Genomic DNA, 21,703 nt, shown 5'->3' with positions numbered 1-21,703 from the left:
TTGGAGACAAGTTTTGGAAGCAAAGAGACATAAATAAAGCCAAAATAAAGCCAGGCATACACAAGAAGATCTGCTTGTTTAGCACGGTTAATAAACTCATGAGCTAGCCCAAAACAAGCCCACAGATATAGGTTGTTGTACAGGTATGGGACCCATTATCCAGAATGCTTGGGACCTGGGCTTTTCCGGATAAGGGGTCTTTCCGTAAATCGGATCTCCTACCTTATGGGGCACATTTACTAATCCACGAACGTCCGAAAAGCGTCCGAATGTGTTTTTTTCGTAATGATCGGTATTTGCCGATTTTTTCGTAAATTGTCGCGACTTTTTCGTAGCCATTATGGCTTGCTCGTAAATTGTACGACTTTTTCGTAGCCGTCGCACAGAGTACGAAAGTTTCGGATTCATTCAAGCTTCAGTATCGTGACTTTCTTTGGACCAGGTTGGAGCTGCAGAGTGCCATTGAGCCCTATGGGAGACTTTCCTTGGGCCAGGTTGGAGCTGCAGAGTGCCATTGAGTCCTATGGGAGGCTTCCAAAATCATGCAAAGTCACAAAGGTTTGCCCGCTGTTTACGAGCGCTCAATACGAAAAAGTCGCGACAATATATGAGCAAGTCGTAATGGCTACGAAAAAGTTGCAACAATTTACGAGCAAGTCGCAAAATGTTTGTTTCCAATCCGATTTTTTCACATTTGGGATTCGGATTCGTGGATTAGTAAATCAGCCCCTAAGTCTACTAAAAAATAATTTAAACAGTAATTAAACCCAAGAGGATTGTTTTGGATCCAATAAGGATTAATTATATCTTAGTTGGGATCAAGTACAAAGTACTTTTTTTATTATTACAGAGAAAAAGGAAATCATTTTTAAAAATGTGAATTATTTGATTACAATGGAGTCTATGGGAGATGGCCTTTCCGTAATTCTGAATTTTCTGGATAATGGGTTTCCGGATAAGGGGTTCGATACCTGTACAAAGGAATAAACTTGCTATATTTTGCCAAAAACCTCACCAATTCAATTACTTTACTATGTCATCTTGACAACATTTAACAATCATATCAGTCCATATAATATTAATTTAGAGTGCTTGCAGACAGTCTGGGTCAGTTCAAAACAATATTGTCATCTTTCATTTAGATATTATTAAAGATTAACTCACAAACAAAAACCTTTGCCTCATATTTCAGATGAAGACTGCATTCTGGAAATGGCCTTCTTACTGGACAGTTCAGAAAGCGCCAAGGACTACAACCACAATAGAGAAAAAAAGTTTGTGTTGCAAATGGTTGACAAGCTGAAAGAAGTGAAGCCGAATTCTGGCCGTTCTTTCAGCTGGCGAATGGCACTGCTACAATACAGCAGCACCGTGGTAATAGAACAAACGTTCAGAGACTGGAAAGGCCCAGAGAACTTCAAGTCCCGTATAGCACCAATAGCATACATTGGCCATGGAACATACACATCCTATGCCATAACAAACCTTACCCAAATCTATATGAATGAAGGGACACATAAAAGTGTCAAAGTAGCCATCCTTATAACAGACGGAGTCGACCATCCAAGAAACCCTGATATTTTTGCAGCCACATCAAATGCAAAACATCACGATATCAAGCTTTTCACCGTGGGAATGACTTCTGTAGCCAAAGAAACAGCCAATAATGCAAAACTCAGATTGCTGGCCAGTGTCCCTGCTACAAGATTTGTGTTCCATATGCTGGACCCTGATGTGGTGGATAAAATCCTGAAGGAAGTGGTATGTAATATGTAAAGCATGTAATACAGTAGGATTCATTAATAACATTTATGTACTAACCATGAAAAATGAAAGGTAATCCAAAACCTTAATTTGACTATTAATTGGAACTTCAGTAATTCATACCTATAATTTAGTATACAATAATGCAATACATATTTTTAACCATATTTTATATTTAACAGGATGTTCATAGGTTATAATAAGCAAACCCAGAAAGTCCAATACCTCTTAGATTGAGGAATATTTAGTGACTTTATTTTTTACTTTATTTCACATGAAAAGAAGTGACTGTTGTTGGTTTCCTTTCTATCCTGGAGAATTCTGGATTTTTATTTCATTCCATTGTTCAATTTAATTCAAACCAGTGTTCAGTTTTCATTTCAAAACTTGATTAGAACCTCCCAAAAGTGATAGACTATCAGAGAGGGACACCCTTTTGGAAAAATAATCCAATTTAATCAAAACAAGGTTCGGTTTAACAAATATTACATTGCATTTTTCCATCTTAATGTTATTCTGTTTTCTTGTTTTGCAGAAAGAACTTGCAGAGGAAGGGGTGAGTAACACAATTATAGTTATTAATATTTGACAGTAACTCTGTACCTTAATACAAACAAAGCTTGCCTCCAAGCCATCAATTTAAAAATGAGCAACTGCTTTGTGACCACTAAGAGCAACATAAAAGGGGTGGTGAGTAACAAATTGCTTGTGAGCTGCTGATTGAGGATATTTTTGCAGTGGTTGTTTTTACCCAAAACTTAACCCAAAACAAACCACTGAAGAAGCATCTTACAATGTTATATCAAGTTAATTAACTTTTAATAACAAACATGTCTAAAGATTCTTGCTGTGTAAGACCTTAAACCCATACGGCTGTCTGTTATCTAGATGTTCACACTATTTGGCGTATTACTAAATGGTTGGTAAATTTATAAAAACAAATGAACCTCTACCATGTTGGCTTTTACCCCATTACAACTATTCATTATACTGTAGCAGAAGTGTTTTGTTGGTATTTTCCAGTAACCATTGTTACTTTCTAGGCTGTTATATAGAAAATCTTTGAAAAGTAAACATTTGAAGCAACTTTGCAATATACATCAAATAAAAAATATGATTTTTAATGTAATAATATGGTGAGGAACAGTTACCTAAGCCTGGCCCCCTGTTCCCCTGCTGATCTGGCTGACTAATTTGAGACCCCCCAAAAAATGCAACAGTAGTCGACTATCCTCAGCCTTCCCCTTAGTTTGCATCCTCCAAATCCCACAATCCCCTGCACACATGGTGTCAGTAAGGAAAGTAATATCACAGTGCAATGCATTGTTGGTACTTCCTGCAAACTGTCTGTCTGTTTGCTGTGGAGGAGTTGTTACAATTTGTAACATCAATGTTTTAATGTTTTAAGCACTTTTTTGCAGCTGGATTTCAGAATATAATAATTGCATTTAGACATGCTTTTTGAAGAATAGGTATATTAGGAGTTTCTCTGTTGGGCTCTTTAACAAATTTTGGTTCTGAAGCAAGAGTTCCCCTTTAATCTCACATATCAAACAGAGCCTTGTTCACTTTTTGAAAAAGACACTACCTAAACTAACAATTAACAATAATAATCATTTCATCATAGATCATCTGTGAAATGTCTTCAGTTATACGAGATCATATGAGAAGAACTCTCTAGTCCTTTACCGAAAACAGTATTAATAACAATATTTAAGGAAGAAACTAATTTATTAATTACTACAGTTTGTTACTTTCCAACTCTTCTCTATGATGGTTCTATGATGGTTAAGAGGATATAGAGGGTCAGATTGATTTCTCTTTCAACATAGGAGAGTGCAGCTGGTCAATTGTAAGTGTGATTTTCGTTACAGTGTCCCCGAGTCTGCTCATGTGAGAAAGGAGAAAGAGGACTCCCAGGGCCTGCAGTGAGTATGCCCCTCTACTATAAATAAAGATGCTCAAGATTTTAAATACAGTATATGAAGGGTAGTTCTCTGTCAGCTATAAAAAAAAATAGAACAGCTTTGGAGGAAAAAGTTCTCTTACAATGTCTTGTATGTGCCCAAAATGAAGGGCCCCAGGCGATATCTGGTTATGGCTTGGACAAATATTAATCAGGCTGGCTGGAAGATCATGTGAGAATTACTTTGGCAGTCTGATTTGGCTGACTACGGGAGCTTAGGAATAATATTCAAGAAAAATAGATGTAAATACAAAATGTTGGCTCAAAATTATATGGCTGATGGCACACAGGGCATATTGAACTCGACCACTGGAGAAGCACTTCTAACTGCTACTGCTGCCTCCCATGCACTTGAGTGGAAAATATCTATAAACACTGCCTTGCAGCCAGATAAGAATGATTTCCAGGCTGATAAGCACCAGTTGAATGAATGGTACCAGCAGTGCCAGTTTTGGGAGCATCACCACTGGATGAAAAACACCTGCATTGTTGTGCTATAGCCATAAGGAATCAATAATGCCAAAAGTCTATTATACAATTATTTGAAAACATGATAATAGCATTCACTAATTAGTTCCCCTTGAGGTCTGAAGTTTATTACTATGCACATAGGAAAGTGCAATGTGGGTATAAGTATGGTTGGCACTTTTGCCAAGTTGATACCGTGATAACTAATACCATTGTTTCTCTACCCTAGGGTAAAAAAGGACGACCAGGTGATGATGGCATCCCTGGACCAAAGGGAATAAAGGTAAAATTTCTGCCCTTTTTTCAGAGTGTCGTTTTTAATTTGCCTATCGAAGAGTAGAACAGTTCATGTAATTTTCTGTACCTCCTAAGAAAGAAACTCCTTATATTCCTTATATTTTATTTTATAGGGTGAAGCTGGACTAAACGGAATTCCTGGGAGAGATGGACTTGAGGTAAAAAAAAAGAGTAATATAAAGGGAAACTTACCTATGCCCAGACAGTAAGAATGGGGCAGATAATGTTCAGTAATAATTATGGTTGCCACACAACAAACTATGACAATAAGGTTTTAAGATTGTAAGATACACTTGAGACATCACACTCCTCATGGGATTGTATTTTGCAAGCTGGTAATTTTGGGGCAGTAGCACTCACGTCACCATACGTCACTCTATCTCCCCTTTGCCAGGACACCTGAAATGAAAGGACAAGGGTACACTCTGCTTTAGCCATCTTCCCATACTGTTTCTTTTGTTTAACCTCTCCATCAAAAGACACTGACAGTTTTACCCTTGTTATATAGGCACACACATATCCCCTGAAGCTAATGTGGGCATAGCTAGTTAACCATGTAATCTTTGACACCTTCTCAGTCTAGAGTGAAAGTGTTGCAAAAAAAAAAGATCAGATACGATACTGGAAAATAAATAGGAGAGGGACTGATTAGAAAGATAAGTACAGGTTCAATTATTCAAATTCAAATATTGAATAAACCCAATAGGACTGTTTTGTCTCCAATAATGAGTAATTATATCTTAGTTGGGATGAAGTACAAGGTACTGTTTTATTATTACATGGAAAAAGGAAATCATTTTTAGGGTTGCTTATCATGGAGTCTATGGCAGATGGTCTTTCCGTAATTCAGAACTTTCTGGATAATGGGTTTCCCATACCTGTAATACAAAGTAACAGTATTAAAATTGTAGCCTTAAAGAACAATAGTTTTTAAGCTGTGACTCCCATTTAAAGGTTGAAAAATGTAGAAGAGAAAGGCAAATAACTCAAAACTATAAATAAATAATGATGACTGATTGCAAAGTTGCTAGAAATAGGACATTCTATAACATACTAAAAGGTGAACCACCCCTTTAAGATCTGGTGGTGCATGTTTTGCTTCAAAAATAACATGTTTTAATGCAGTTGTGGGTTTATTATATGATGGGGAAAAAAAGAAAAAATTTTTATAAAGAAAAATTCTTTCCATTGAGCTTATTTTTCTATGAATGCGTTTATTGCATTCTGCCCTGTGTAGGAAGTGTGTGAGCGCATTCTTTAAGGGAGCACTGGTATATGGTACATTTAAAAAGTATTGGCCAATAAAATAACCCACATTTATATTTCTGTTTCAGGGGAAGCCGGGGTACAAAGGAGAGCCGGTAACTGCAACGTTTTATTAAGCATTTTCCTTTTTATGATCAAATGAAGCTCATGACAATGTATAGTAGAGTAACTCTCTGTTATTTATATAGGGTGAAAGAGGGGAATGTGGAATACCAGGCATAAAAGGAGACAGAGTAAGTATATAATATGGACCAGCCAAGGTATAAATGGACAAGACACTCATTAGAAGTACTATGTCTATACTGAAATTGTTATCCATTGTGTAAAACGGTGTTACCTCTTCTTCATTTTAGTTGCTATATATCCAATACACCAAGAGTATAATGTCATACTGAGTAAAGTGTCATTAATAGAACTCAGCTGAGCCCTTATACAGCCTGAGAACATTTAAATTCCTGGTAGGGCCATATCTGACTAAAAGGTCTCCAGCTGGACTTCACTGGTATGCATATTCACTGCAAAGTGCAGGTCAGGGTGCAAGAGTGCTCTATGGTTGCCCCATTTCTTGCACTTAGCCAAACAAACACAGGAAGTTGGAAAGTGAAACTACTTTCACTTTCAGTCTTTGCCATATTGCAATAAAAAAACATAGATAACAACAAACAAAAAGTCAGTTCAGCACAAGCCCTATTCATTCAACTAATAAACAATGGGGTTTACTTCCCCTTTAAACATATACATTTTGATAGCAATAACAGTACAGTTAAATGTTTTTGAAGACTGGGTGGATCATTAAACAAAATCAGTTTATAAGACTATCCAGTTTTTAACTTTGGCCCCTTGAGTTGTCTCTTATTCAGGGTTTCTTCCACAACAAGCTCTATTTTTAGGTAGGGGAGAAATTGTATAGAAAATGATAACATTTCATTGGACAAGTAAGAAAAATAACTAGAAATATAATTATGCCATCAGAAAATATGTGAAATTATTTTCCTTCTCCCTTCCTATTTTTCAGGGTCCAGAGGGTCCAACTGGCCCTAGAGGATTAAGAGGTATACAGGTAAGAATAATATGGATAATAGAGACTAAAAATCAAAAGGCATTCATAAACATCCCATAATATGATTTACTCTATTTGGTAGGGAATTCAAGGGCCTCCAGGTGATCAGGGACCAGAAGGCTTTCAAGGATCAAAGGTGAGATCTGTGGCCAATAAATGTATTCTGTGCTACTTTCTGTTGTTGGATCAAAACTTACAAAGTTCCATTGTTTAAAACAATGACTGTATTCTACAGAGCACAAAACAGTGAATTTTATAAATACTAGTTGGTAATGTCCTAATATTTGCAAATTAAAATATATATCTGGAAATCACTTTACCACTTCCATTTTACCATAGCTAATTTTTCTCTACAGGGTGACAGAGGCATATCGGGCCTTCCTGGATTACCTGGAGAAACTGGAATTGGATTGCCTGGTCCTAAGGTAATGTTCGAATATTGCCTCTGTGGTTTGTAGCATACAAGCTCATATTCAGTTACAAATAATACAGGAACCCTAAATAGATCTAGAAAATGAAATTCATGTGATGGACCCCCATACACAGACCCCCTAAATTACAGTGAGATGATGCATGCATGTGTCCATTTACTCTCAATGAGTTTCTCTATCATATTGCCTTACAAGGATCTGTTGCATGCATCAAATGCTAATGTAAAAAATATCTCTTTTAAGGGTGATATTGGAATACAAGGCCGACCTGGCCCAAGTGGACCTCCGGGAATTGGAGAACCAGGACCAGCAGTAAGTGTTTCTGCATTTATCCTATAGTGAGATAGGGTTTGTTGATTTCCTATTATTTGGTTTTAAATGGAGGTGCTAAGTGTTATTGTGATTATGTTTTATTTATACAGCACCAACATATTTACATGGGTTGACATTCAGGTAGTTTATTAAGAATATTCAGGAATTACTTGAACCTTAAAGGAAATACCCTGAGAATTAATACTTACCCATTAGATAGTTCATATTATATTAAGTGGCCTAGTAAAAAATCTTTCCCTTGAGCCACTGGGTGCTCCCTCAGAGATCACCTGACAGGAAATAATGCAGCTCTAACTGTAACAGGAAGTAGTGTGGGAGTAAAAGACAGAACTCTATCCATTAATTGGCTGATGGGGCCTAACATGTACAGTATGTGTACCTTTGGTTTGTTTTGTGCACTGTGTATGATCCCAGGGGGTGGCCCTTTGTTCTTTAAATGGAAATTTTCTATTTAGAAATTCCCAATGGCAGATACTACTAAAAAAGTTTTATGCAATATATTTTTTTTAATAAAGACCTTCATTGTTTGGGGGTATAGTTTTCCTTTAATTTATTCCCCAGTCTGCACAGGTGGATGTCTAGAATGTCCACAGTTATCCAGTCACACACAGACCAATAACTGCTTGACATAGTTTACTTCTCATTAGACCAAGTTACATGAGATACTGAAAGGTCCGGTATCCAGTTGTGCCCAAAGGGCTGTTACGATATAGTCCTGCAAGGCACATACTCAAATGTTCATGTCATTTATACAAACTTCACCTGGATTTGGCATGCTATGTAGCTCTTGTATCTTGACAACACGCACCATAAGGCTTATTTAGTAAACGGGTGCAATGTGAAAACTGCACAGTAAAGTTAATGTGGCAGATTTACTAAAACTCCATAATTTCTCATTTTTTTATTCTCAAATTTGACTAAATTCATTTTCCCGAATGTCTGATATTTACTAAAAAAAAGTCACAAGGAAAAGTTTCTGTGAGAAAAGTTGTATAAAGTCGACTTTTTCAAATTGTTGTCGTTAAAATCCTGATTTGATTGAATTGTTGCCACGATAATTCTAAAAAGTCCTGATTTTCGGACAAAACCCAGCGAAATCTGTAAAGTTTTGAGACAAAAGATAAAACTTCAAGGAAAGGAAAGGGACCTTTAACATTGACATCTACATGAACTCTGCAAGTTTAATCTGGAGAATTGTTGCATTCGGAGTTTTATCTACAGAAATCATGCAAAGATCCCATCTCCTGTCCCAAAAGGCAAATGCACCTCAAAGGTGGCAGTAGCTTCCTGGATTCCCATTTGGCCCAAAGCGGCAGAATTGGCAGCTACAATCTGCCTATAAATGGCCAGCTTTATTTTGAATTGTTTATCTTCAGGCCCCACCCATTTATTTTCTATTCTGATTTCCAAAATGCTGCCTGGTTGCTAGTGTAATTAACTCTGCCAATGAGATAAAAGTTGAACAAAAAACAAATCAAAATCTTTCAAAAAAATAAAGACTGAATTGCCTTATACTGTTAAGTCATTTTAATGGACAAAATTAAACCCCCTGGAAAATAACCTCTTCCATATCTGTAAGCCCAAGACAGGGCAAAAGCTGGAGGAAGGTAGGCACTTGTTAATATAGAGCTTATTAGTTTCAAGTTTCAAGTTTATTGTCATATACAAATAACAATGAAGCATCATTACTGTAATGACATTTTTTTTGACCCGTGTTCCTCCCAACTTTACATAGACAAAAAAAAAATACAAATATTAAATATAATAAAAGTGTGCAATAAAGGTACAAGTATTTACAATAAAAAAAATGCAATGAAATATTTGAAATTGTGCAGTGAGGATTTAAAGTGGCTTTGCTTAAAGTTACACTGCGAAGAGTCCAGTAGTTATGGGGAGTGTGTGTTGGTTTGTGCAGAATGTCAGCAGTTCAGAAGCCTGATGGCTTGTTGGTAGAAATTTTACCTCTATTTAAAGGGAGTGGGTAGTGAGGGTGAAAACAATCCATTGATACTTTATAATAAAAATAAAGCTAAGGCAGATATTATTTACTTTATAATAAAAATAAAGCTAAGACAGATATTATTTATGGAAAAGAATAGGCAGAATATATACTGAACACAAGCCATATTTATAGTGCTTATATGGAACAGTGGTGTACATTGTGCAACAGACGTGCAACTAAACTGGTTAAGGGGATGGAAGATTTTAACTATGAGGTGAGACTGTCAAGGTTGGGGTTGTTTTCTCTGGAAAAGAGGCGCTTGCGAGGGGACATGATTACTCTGTACAAGTACATTAGAGGGGATTATAGGCAGTTGGGGGATGTTCTTTTTTCCCATAAAAACAATCAGCGCACCAGAGGTCACCCCTTTAGATTAGAGGAACGGAGCTTCCATTTGAAGCAGCGTAGGTGGTTTTTCACGGTGAGGGCAGTGAGGTTATGGAATGCCCTTCCTAGTGATGTGGTAATGGCAGATTCTGTTAATGCCTTTAAGAGGGGCCTGGATGAGTTCTTGATCAATCAGAATATCCAAGGCTATTGTGATACTAATATCTACAGTTAGTACTAGTGGTTGTATATATAGTGTATGTATGTGAGTGTATAGATTGGTAGGTGTGGGTTAGGTGTGCTGGGTTTACTTGGATGGGTTGAACTTGATGGACACTGGTCTTTTTTCAACCCTATGTAACTATGTAACTATGTAACTATGTAACATTGCCCTTTAAATATGTTAATGGAACTTTATATTGCCCTGAAAGCATATGTTTGTGAATGAGTGTGATTGTTAGCTGATAGTTAAGGGGTTACTAGTTGGTTACAATCGGGTAAGGGCAACAGGTAAACAGGCCCAGATTTGTGGCAAGGCGACAAAGGCCCAGGCCTAAGGTGGCCTAAATTTAGGGGTGGCATACCACCTAGCCGCATGTAAATTTTGCTCTGTGTGTGGGGGGGGCATAGGGGAGCGGAGAAGGGGCCGGCCTATGGGCTCCTTATAGTGAAATCCGGCACTGCAGGTAAATTCCCCTTTTCCATAGTTTTGTTAGACTGCTGCATCCCTATAATTCATTTAAAAGCAAAGCATGTCTTGGCAGGTTTTTAGCAATTGTTTTAACTTTTTTTTTTTTTTTTTTTTTAATCGGAGGGATCCTAACCTATTTACAGAATTGTTTTTACTCTGTAATGTTTAAAATCCGCTCTTAACACTCTCCTATTATGGTAACATTATATTTCAGCTCAGTGGAAAAATATAAATGTGGATAGTGACTCTCTAGAAACAATGCCCTTATTTTGTCACCAATGTATCTTAAATCCCAAAGTGTGGTTATATCAGTAGTTTCACTCCCAGGAACAAGATACTCAGCGCTAGCTACAGGCGATTCTGTATTTATGGGATCCATCATCTCCCAAAACAATGCCGAGTTCTTCTGAAACAGGTCATGACAAGATGAACGATATAGGGGGGAGATTGTTAACTTGCAGTGAAATGTCAATTCTGCCATTCTGAAAAGATTAAACATTGTGTGTTTCCATTGTAACAGGGGCCTCAAGGATCACAAGGTGTTCCGGGAGAAAGAGGCACACCAGGGGAAGGGCTGCCTGGACCAAAGGTAATTTGCGCTAAACAGAACGCTCACACTAACATCGCTGCACATTGTTTTGTCAATTGGTACTGAGCACAGGTCGGATAGCTTTACTCTTGCAATTTAGATTTATTAGTGGATTGGATTCATTTACCCAGAACCTGGGAATATTTAAAAAATATTAGGAATACACCAAATCCATAATTTGCCTCAGTTCTGAATCCTTTTCAATGCTATTCAACTGAATACAATACCAATTTTGAATCCTAATTTCCATATTCAAATATGAGAAAAATAATGCATCTTCTGTGAACAAAAACGTGTCTCCATCAGGTGCTCAGAGTTGTGAAGTCATAGGACTTTAATGGGGCAGATTTATTAACATTCTGATTTTTGTGGTTTTAGAAACCACGACTAAACTCATTTTCACTACAACCATGAATTTCTAGTCATTCATTAAAAGATCTGAATTGAAAAAGCATGAATGTTGAACAAAAGAAAGAGAACACAAAAACTCCAGATTTTTCATATTTTTTTACGTTTTCCTACGAATCTTTGTGGACTTACAAATGAAAACCTTTTAAAAGCAGGAATTAAATACTGTTAAAGACTGTTATAATTTGCCTAGGACAACTACCATCGACTTCTATATGACTACAACAGCTTTTAGATAGAAAAGAGTTTTTCGTGGTTTTTACGCTTAATAAATCATAAAAAATATATGTTTGTTCCACAAAAAAATTGAGTTTTAGCAAACAAAAAATAAATGAATAAAACTTCCTCTCTCAGAAAAATCCTTCATTCCCTGGGCCAGTGTGCCCAGTTCTCTCCTCTCTCCCCTCTCCTGCTCCCCCCTCCCATAAGAATTCATAAAACTCACCTCCCCCCCTCCCTTAGGAATGTGTAATCTGAGCTACCAAGGCTAGAGCTACAGCAGGAAGCTACTTAAATGCAGCTGCTATCTTAAACAAACAGAGAAAGCTTCTAGGGCTCTTTACTCAGGTATGATAAAGCAGAATAAATATAGCGTTCTAGGTGACACTAATGTGGCGAATCTATTGGCAGTAAAATGCCAAAATGACTTTCCTTCTCCTTTAAATAACAGAACCCAACAAAAATATCAAATATAGAGATAGTGAAAAAAAAGTGGAGTAAGTCTTTTTTGATACGATTTTACATTAGGCAGTAAGATCTGCTTTCATGGCAAGGTTTTAATATTAGGATAAAGCTATAATCTCAATGTTGCTTGAGGGCTTGCTAAGAGGATATTTAGGGTCACGGAGGTTCACAGATTTAAAAGTATTGCTAAAGAGATTATAGTGAAATAAAAGGTAGAAATACTTGGATTGCAGACCTGTAAAGGTTATTTTTAATGCATATTTTACATGAGATCACAATAGCTAAAGATTAAACATTACCATCATTACCAACTGTTTAACATGTTGAAGTTCAGTCAACTCTTAGAGACACCAAATACAACAAATTATAACATATAACATTTAAGGGCCGCTGTATTATAAGGTTTTGCTCCTCAGTTGTACATAACATATGGTGATAGCTATACTGGCACAGTATTTAGGAATCTGTTTGCGCAGGAGGGGAGAAAGCCTTAAGAGCTGCACATGGGAAAAGCAAGGCTGTTTGGTGGCTATACCCAGATGTCATAGCATTGCTGGTGCTATCTTCTTGTAAGATGATTCTAACACTATGGGAAAAGAGACCAAATTTAATGGGAAATCAAGCAGTAGTTTGTCAACTTGTTGCTCCCTACTAGTGGATTCCTGTAGTATACTGTGGCCCGGAGTCCAGAGGATCTTCCACTAGCAACAGGGGTAACAGCAAGGCCCTAAGTACAGAAAGTGGACAAGGAGAAAGCAATAACAAAGCCAGACAATTTCAGAAGATCAGGAGAGGCAGCAGTCTAACACTCTAGAAAACAAGTGCATTTGATAAATAGGGTACAAAAACCTACAAATGGCCAATGAAACAACAGAAAATTTAGCGAGAATCTGGTGAAAATGTCCCACAATGGTGTCTTCACACAATCCCCATGGATCAAAAGGGTGAATTCCACTGTGTTTTTGCAGTGGGAAAAATGTGCCAGGCAGTATGGCTAAAAGCTGCAGACTCAATGGATCACATTCCAGCAGGTCTGTTTTTTATAATGGCACAGTATCTTCCTTTGCCTTGAAATATCACTGATATGTAAGTATTATATAATAGACCTATGCTCAGACATGTTGCCCTTTAATTTATGCAGGGAGACCGAGGATTTGAAGGGCCCAGAGGACCACGTGGTCAACAAGGACTCGGCATTAAAGGTGACAAGGTAAATAGTAAGCTCTAAGTTGGTTATTTTAACTGGAAACCACACAGTCAAGAAACTGACCAATCAGATATATATATATATATATACTTGTTTTATGCAATAGTACAGCACCCTGCAATAGAACAAAATGTGGTGCACGTCCCCAACAGGTTCCGATATCCTTGCATATACAATAAGTTCAAGAATGGACAGCACACACTTTAAAGTGCAAAAGGTATATTAAAAGATCAAATTCATACTGTACACAAAATGCATTTTGTGTACAGTATGAATTTGATCTTTTAATATACCTTTTGCACTTTAAAGTGCATTCTTGAACTTATTGTAAATATATATATATCGTATATATCTATATATCTTGGCTTTCTTTAAATTGAAATACTTCACTTATCTTTTATGTCATGCCATGTATCACCAACATACATTGTTTCCCCATAGTTCCCCATTTCTCAGCATGTGTTCATAAACCTTACGCCCACAGCTAATCTTATCCATCACATACACATCACACAAAAAGTGCATTGACATCAATGTCAAAAAGGCATGGGCATTCTCTTACCAGCCTGCCATTAAACTGGCAGAAAGTCATTTTGGGGCTGCTACCCTTGCCTACCACACAGGTTCCTACACTACGGAACTGCCTCCCCCATGTAGACTTTGACCAGTCATTAGCAATTTCCTCTCCTACATAAAGCCTAAAGTCCAGCTTGGAGGTCTAGTAGAGTTGGGGTGTGTATTTATTAGCTGTGCTAGATATTCATGGAACTATTGCTGACTGATACACTACTAATTTCCTATATTTGTACCCATTTCATAAGTAGGGTACTGACTAGACCTTCAAGTAGGATTTAACCACAGTTTTGAGCTTCACTGGGGGCTTGAACTAAAATAGGTTGAAAACCACAGGAAGTCAAACGCTGGTGTTAAATACACTTGCTTTTAATGCTCGTCTTTGTTGCCCCTCTATCTTGGGAGCACTACACAGAAGTATAAAAGGGACACTCCTAAATTGGTAGCAAGGTGTGAATGCAACTTGGCCCCACAAGGATACACCTACACTTATTTCTACGAACCATTATCTTCAAGTCTTATCTAGATTCTCTGCCATAACACAATATGGGACTGTTGTTTTTCTTAAGTTAGGAAAAGCTGCTGATTTGCTAATTTCTTAAGCTTATTTTTATTTTTGAAATAAAGCTCCCCCTAAAACCACCATGCTTCATTTAATCAAAATAAACCTGGGTATTATCCTCCCTCTGTCTCACATTATAGTAATTCTTCCTCTCTCTTTCATCATAGTGATTCAATCATAACGTTTGTATACTTATTTGTGTAGGGGGACTTTGGACCTCCTGGTTTGCCTGGGCCTGTTGGTTTAACTGGTGCTGGAATTCAAGGAGAAAAGGTGAGAATTTCCCACCCATAAGGAATTAAATATTAGCCTGCCCTGATGGAGTTTATTCAAGTTTGCAAACTGATTAAGAGTTTATAGAAGAATATATGTACATCATTACACAGTGCTACATAACCCTATACTATATTTTAGTATGATGTAGATTGTAGTTTGTTAACACAAATTCCAATAGTTTTTTTGTTGTCTATTTAAAAACTGAATTAAAAATATTCCACAATGCACAGTTTATTAACAAATTATATACTAATTTAGGGAATACAAGGTCCTGTAGGACCAGCTGGAATGAGGGGACCACCAGGAGAAGGATTAATAGGATCCAAGGTAAGGATATTCTACAGTATAAATAACTGACAAAGAAATTTTACACCTCAGAATCAATTTTTTAACATATGGCTTGTTATAGGGTGAGCAAGGCCTACCCGGAGAGTCTGGAGTACCTGGAGAACGAGGGATTGGTGAACCAGGCGCCAAGGTGAGTTGACATATGTAATCCACTAAACATTGCGATCCTATAAGAATGTTTGTATTGTCTTCAACGTATTCATACTTACTGCAAACATATTGTTAGTTTGCTATTATTTCTTCTAATTTTAGAACATTCCCCCAAATGGTTACTCATTTATCACAGCTAAAATATTGATGTTTTTATTTTTTAGGGAGAACCGGGGTCTACGGGATTAGCTGGATTACCTGGTCTACCCGGTGAGGACGGAGCCCCTGGACAAAAGGTTATATAACTATTTAATGAATTTTAAAAACATACAAAATACCATATTAAGAATGAAAATTTCCAGAAACCATTGACAGGCAGATTACGCAAACTATGGCACTTAAATATATCTGAAAATCCTACCCTCAATAGCAGTAGAATATAATCAATGAAAAGCTCTACCCCCTGCTTTGCCTCCACTTGAGGTAACTTCTAAAAAGAACTGTCTGAGATCCAGTTTCAAGGTTACAAAAATCCAATTGATACAGTTAATGCTTTTACACTTAAATTATTTAATCTTCTTCTTATATAACCCTCTTATTTGCCCCACCGAGATTACTATTCAAATTATGGTGCCTGAGACACTGGAAGACTGAATGATTTGCCCAATGAACTTCCAACTCAATCCCAATATCCGTGAATCAGATTCCAGGGGCATAACTGCCAAACCCTAATACATATACTCTGCAATGTTATCTGATAAGCTTTCGGAACCATGACATACCTGTAGTAATATAAGTTCAAAAATGTAAGCAAAAATAATGTTTAAAAAAATGATTTTGTTTTATTTCTCAGGGGGAGCCAGGGCTGCCAGGTCTCAGAGGCCCTGAAGGGTCCCCCGGCATTGGCATACAAGGTGAAAAGGTCAGTGTCATATAACAAAAAAAAAACCTGTATTTATATTTTTTAGAAGCAACTGCTTTTTTCATAAAATGTAGCTATTGTAAATCAAAATAATTCTTGAGGAATGTCTTTACAAACGTTGCATGGTTTGTATTTCTTCTTATATATAAAAAAGATATAATATGACCCTGTTCAGTTACATAATCCATGAATATAAAACACTCCTCATTTACTTAGTTGCACATAAGTGCAGAGCCACCTATATGGTTACTACAGCACTGTGTTCATGAGAAGGTGATATTGGGGGGGGGGGGGCAGGTTAGGGGAATATAGGCCAATAAAAGTTGGGTCTGTACTGACTTCTGATCTCTAGTCCTTGTAAAGGCGCAAATGAAGGGTGGGTCCATGCACTGCTAAGATTTGGTATATGGATTAAAACAAATAGCTTATGCACTCTCTCTGTTTTATATGGGTATATCTCTGCTTTAAGCCCCCACAACCTCTTGGGGAGGATGTAAATAAATAAATAAGTAGTCTGACCCATATTTGATGACTCCCTACCATTTTGAGATGGTAGAGGTGAGACTTGGGATAAGAGTTCTAGGTTTACCCAAAAACCACTGACAGCATGATGTGGGTGACCGGAGGGCATTTTAAGCTGTGGTTGGCACAATTGCAATGGAATCATGGAATGGAATGCATGGAATCTACTATGGGTGTATTCTGAAAGATAATTCCTGGACAATCAGGTCTGACTGATTCATATTTTTTGTTTGTTTATTAGAATCCCACTGCAGAAATTGACTTGTTTTACTGTGTTTGTTTAGGGTGACCAAGGTCAGCGAGGTATTCGTGGATTGACAGGACCCCCTGGACCCTCTGGCCCATCAGGACCAAAAGTAATTAGAAACATTTGCCCTCTGTATAATGGACTGCAAGTTATACTTTATGTTTTTAAGCAATTTAAACCATAAATGTAAACTAAAATGATGATTGGTAATAGTGTAACCTATACCTTATTGCTGGATTGATTATCTAAGCAGGTATTTTCTGCTTTTCATATTTAGGGTGAACCTGGTGCCCCAGGACGTCTCGGAATGCCGGGTCTTCCAGGTCGCGCTATTGTTGGTCCTAAGGTAACTACTGACTGCAGTAATAGTTTAATATGCATTTGCATTTCCTATCATTAACCTTTATACTTTTCATGGAAATTTAGAGCCTTAAGTATCTTAATTTTTTCCGCTTAAATATATATATGGAATATAGCTTACTGATTGCTAAGACCATAGAGTTGATTCACTAAAGTGCGTTAAAACGAGCATTATTTATTGCATGCGTTTTTCTTGCATTATTTTCTGCACGTGCGTATATTTCGCCACTTGCTATATTAGTGCAAGATTTAACGCACGTAACCATTACGTTCGTAAAACTACATTTCCCTGCAAACTGGAGGCTGCATCACTCTAGGGCCAACACAGACTTGAATAAATCCCACTGCAAAGTCCATATTGTGTTGCCAAAAGCTCACGAACTACAATTTTCTATAAGTACCGCCTGCCCCAAGTAGGTGTTAATTTTCGCACAGACTAATGCAATATTTAGCGCATCTAACGCTTCTTATGTGTTTGTGAATCATGAGTTAGTACTATTTCTATGCGAGAATTAACTCCTTGCGATCATGCATTATTTAGCGCATGCGATATGTGTCTTAACACACGCGATAATACTTTAGCGAATCACGCTGGGTTTTTTTTCCCGTCAATTTTAATGCAAAAAAGCATGCGATAACGCTTATCGCACTTTAGTGAATCAACCCTCATGTATATATTCTCTATATATGAGTAGGTGCCTGTCTCTCAAATGGTATCCAGTGTACATGCAAATACAGCATGCCCCTGGTGGTAATAAAACAGTATTGCATGCCCGCTATGCCCTTTTTCTGATCTTTTGAGAAGAGCAGTATCAAAACAGTTCTCTGTTGTCCTTCTGAAGGTATCTCTCTATAACCACACAATCAGAGGAACTGACCAGCAGGTGGCACTGTTGTTGCAAAATTTATTATAATAGCAGTTACTATACAGTACATTCATATATACAGTAGATGCTTGTATAAATGTGGGGCAAAGTGCATAACTCTATAGGGGTTAGAAATGTATCCCAATGTCAATGTGTGTTTAAGGCATCCTCTAAAAAAAAACCTTGTTTAGCCAACTGATGTTATTTTGGAATATAGGTTATTTTTTCAATACTAATTTTATACAATGTAACATTTTATTATTTCATCACAGGGTGACCTTGGCCTTCCAGGGCCTCAGGGATTAATAGGGGAACCAGGCATTGGCATTGTTGGTCCAAAGGTAAGTAGCAAAGCAATAGCACCTGTAGTGCTGAAGTTAACTTTGTAATGAATAAATGCTAACACATGCCACAAAGCTTGTATCAGTTATTAGCTGTTGCTCTTATTTGTATGTAATCTGCATGTTCATTATATACATGTATCGGACCCCTTATCCAGAAACCCATTATCCAGAAAGTTCCGAATTACGGAAAGGCCATCTACCATAGACTCTCACATAGAGGAATAAATTTATGAATGAATGAATGAATATAAGTTATGGGTAGCATAGAAAAATATCAAAATCAACCAAAGCCACTTAAAATTTTAAAGTAACACTAGCTTTATTTACTATAGATTGCTAACTAAGCTACTAAAAAGGGTACTACAGGTATGGGACCCCTTATCCAGAAACCCATTATCCAGAGAGTTCCGAATTACAGAAAGGCCATCTCCCATAGACTCTATTTTAATCAAATAATTCACATTTTTAAAACTGATTTCCTTTTTCTCTGTAAAAATAAAAACCGTACCTTGTAATTGATCCCAACTAAGATATAATTACCCCTTATTGGGGGCAAAACAATCCTGTTGGGTTTAATTATTGTTTAAATAATTTTATTAGCAGACTTAAGGTAGGAGATCCAAATTACGGAAAGACCCCTTATCCGGGAAAACCCCAGGTCTTGAGCATTCTGGATAACAGGTCCCATACCTGTACCTCCATTTATTCACAAAGAGTAAGAAAGTTTGCCAGCGCTTAGTTTGCCTTTAAAAATAATTTTTACAAAAAATGAGGTGTTAGTACCACACTTTGGCCAAAATATGTAAGCTCACGTGCCACGTCAAGGCCCCTCATTGTATGTGAGTCCTACACTGTCTAATGACTTTGAGTCTGTGATGCAATTAAAATAAAGTCCCCCAGCAAACAATGTGACTGAGTAGTAAGACCTATTGCACCTACCTTTAGCTCAAAAAGGCTCTAGTGGAAAAGCAGGGAGCTTTTAAGCCCCAGCTCATTAGCACACACATGAAAGTGATTCATTGGTTTAAAGGCTACATAGCAGCTAGAAGCAAAATTTGGCTACAATTTGTACACCTCCTCCATTTATTGTACAGCAGTGTGGAGTATGTTTGTGCTTAAACACAGAGACCCTGTCACTGCAAAAGTGATACCAAGGTCTGAATAAAGAAGGAAATGAAAAACTAATGACGATATGCAACACTATAAATATATAATGGGATGTAGAAGTATACCTCATATATATAGTACATCTATGTATATGATAGATATATACATATATATATATATATAATATTTTAGTAAAGTGATTTTGGGGTGCACCTATTTCCAAAGTGACATTCATATTTTTATTCCACAGGGTGACAGAGGTGGCCCAGGACCACCAGGACCATTTGGACCAAAAGGAGATGGTTACCCAGGTCTACCCGTAAGTAAATATCTACACTAAACAATTAAATGCTGAGTTTACTGAATCCTTCAACTTGAGTCCTTAAGACAAGTTTTTAATACATCAAATCTGGAGCAAGGCACTTTCAGACTGCTATAACCTCTGTGCCCTTTGATACTGCCAACAAAACAGGGGTGGCATTGATCAAGGTGGAAATATGTACATAGAATCCACAGTTGGCTGCCAGGTACATGATAGCCAGTACCGTAGATTCTACACTCTGTGCAGTACTTGAAACAATAAGTAAACATATTCTAGAACAGTCCGGACTGTCTGGTTATTACAAGGCCTGGGGCATAACCGTTTTTTTTACAAACTAGCACTTTTCAACTTATTGCCATTCAGATCTTGCAGAGGAACAACTTTGACAACAATAGAAAAGGCTGCAAGCTAGGCAGCGCCAGTGATACAAAGTCTTACTATGGGTGCCCTGTTGGTGCCTTCCTCTCTTATTATAACTTCCAGCCACCGGTCTTCCATCCTACAACTGCTACTCTGCAGGAACCTACTCTGTGCTATATCCATGAATAGGTCCATGTGCATTTGCATATACTTTATGTTCAGATTGTGCAGGTTCAATTGTACTGCAATTTTTAGATTAATCAGCACAAATATTTGTGTTACAATAAGATCTCTGGGCATTTACATTATAATTGTCAGCGCTCATAGTTAGATATACCCAAATATTCTCCCATATCTGCAAGTTGTAATGTTTACATTTAGGTTTACATTTTCATATACTTATTTTACCTTAAAGCCATGCTACATTCTCATATAGATTTGTTTCTTCATAACAAAGGACAGTCTTAATAATATTATTATTATTTCTCAAAATTAAGGGGATGCCTGGGATGCCTGGACCTCAGGGAGAACCTGGACCTGAAGGAATCGGACTTCCAGGATCAAAGGTACTATTAGTTTCATATTCAATGCTATATAGTACATATCAGCTCTTAGGTCTTCAAGAGAAGCTAAACTAAGAGTTGTCCCAAGTCTTTTTGATAGTCTTTTCCTCCACCATCCAAATTGTATTCAAAATATGTATTCCTATATAATATCCCAAATCTTAGAATTGTGAAATATAACACTAGTTTACACAAGTACTCGCCTTGCCCTTTCTTTGCTCCAGTCTTTCCCCTTCCCCTTAGGGTAAAAGTGGGTGGAAGGATCATAAATTATATTTATCCTCGTTCTTTCAGTTTTTTCATCTCTTTTTCTTAAACAAAAACCATGTTCTACAACATTTTTTTTAGATGACCCCACATTTATTAGGTGGCATTAATTTATTCACATTAAGTTTTTACCTTTGAATGTACATTATCCCCAGTTTATTCAAGTAAAGGTATTACCAATTCCTGGTTGCATTATTTTCTGGAACTCTGAATCCAACCAATAAAGTTCAATTAGCATCATAGTAAGATATATCATATCAGGGATCTGTTTCTCAATACACATTGTTGTTTTGCTTTACTAAATAAAACTGAACTCTTTTACAGGGTGATCAAGGTGCAAGAGGACCTTTAGGTCTTCCTGGTCCCCCAGGAGAAGGATTATTAGGACCTAAAGTAAGTAAAACAGGTTCAGAAGTAATGCATGTACTACGTAAAAGGATGCAGAGAGTTGTATCTGAATGTTAACAGGCTAATTAGACTA

At 37.1% G+C, this 21,703-nt stretch overlaps 1 protein-coding gene across 1 annotated transcript in view; it reads left to right on the top strand.

The window, feature by feature from the left end:
* LOC100490088 (collagen alpha-1(XXVIII) chain) overlaps nucleotides 1–21,703 on the top strand; it is a 38,967-nt gene that overhangs the window by 9,448 nt on the left and 7,816 nt on the right. The window contains exons 3-26 of the mRNA XM_002936757.4: nucleotides 1,193–1,761; nucleotides 2,300–2,320; nucleotides 3,639–3,692; nucleotides 4,428–4,481; nucleotides 4,609–4,653; nucleotides 5,830–5,856; nucleotides 5,950–5,994; nucleotides 6,777–6,821; nucleotides 6,904–6,957; nucleotides 7,178–7,246; nucleotides 7,496–7,564; nucleotides 11,126–11,194; nucleotides 13,428–13,496; nucleotides 14,833–14,901; nucleotides 15,163–15,231; nucleotides 15,314–15,382; nucleotides 15,567–15,638; nucleotides 16,196–16,264; nucleotides 17,071–17,142; nucleotides 17,311–17,379; nucleotides 18,532–18,600; nucleotides 19,961–20,029; nucleotides 20,890–20,958; nucleotides 21,547–21,615. Of these exons, the coding sequence (XP_002936803.2) occupies nucleotides 1,193–1,761; nucleotides 2,300–2,320; nucleotides 3,639–3,692; nucleotides 4,428–4,481; nucleotides 4,609–4,653; nucleotides 5,830–5,856; nucleotides 5,950–5,994; nucleotides 6,777–6,821; nucleotides 6,904–6,957; nucleotides 7,178–7,246; nucleotides 7,496–7,564; nucleotides 11,126–11,194; nucleotides 13,428–13,496; nucleotides 14,833–14,901; nucleotides 15,163–15,231; nucleotides 15,314–15,382; nucleotides 15,567–15,638; nucleotides 16,196–16,264; nucleotides 17,071–17,142; nucleotides 17,311–17,379; nucleotides 18,532–18,600; nucleotides 19,961–20,029; nucleotides 20,890–20,958; nucleotides 21,547–21,615 (1,955 nt within the window). The remainder of the gene's footprint in view (nucleotides 1–1,192; nucleotides 1,762–2,299; nucleotides 2,321–3,638; nucleotides 3,693–4,427; nucleotides 4,482–4,608; nucleotides 4,654–5,829; nucleotides 5,857–5,949; nucleotides 5,995–6,776; nucleotides 6,822–6,903; nucleotides 6,958–7,177; nucleotides 7,247–7,495; nucleotides 7,565–11,125; nucleotides 11,195–13,427; nucleotides 13,497–14,832; nucleotides 14,902–15,162; nucleotides 15,232–15,313; nucleotides 15,383–15,566; nucleotides 15,639–16,195; nucleotides 16,265–17,070; nucleotides 17,143–17,310; nucleotides 17,380–18,531; nucleotides 18,601–19,960; nucleotides 20,030–20,889; nucleotides 20,959–21,546; nucleotides 21,616–21,703) is intronic.

This window comes from Xenopus tropicalis, chromosome 9 (genome assembly GCF_000004195.4).
Source record: "Xenopus tropicalis strain Nigerian chromosome 9, UCB_Xtro_10.0, whole genome shotgun sequence".
Taxonomy (NCBI): domain Eukaryota; kingdom Metazoa; phylum Chordata; class Amphibia; order Anura; family Pipidae; genus Xenopus; species Xenopus tropicalis.
This window is presented reverse-complemented; position numbering and strand designations above follow the sequence as displayed.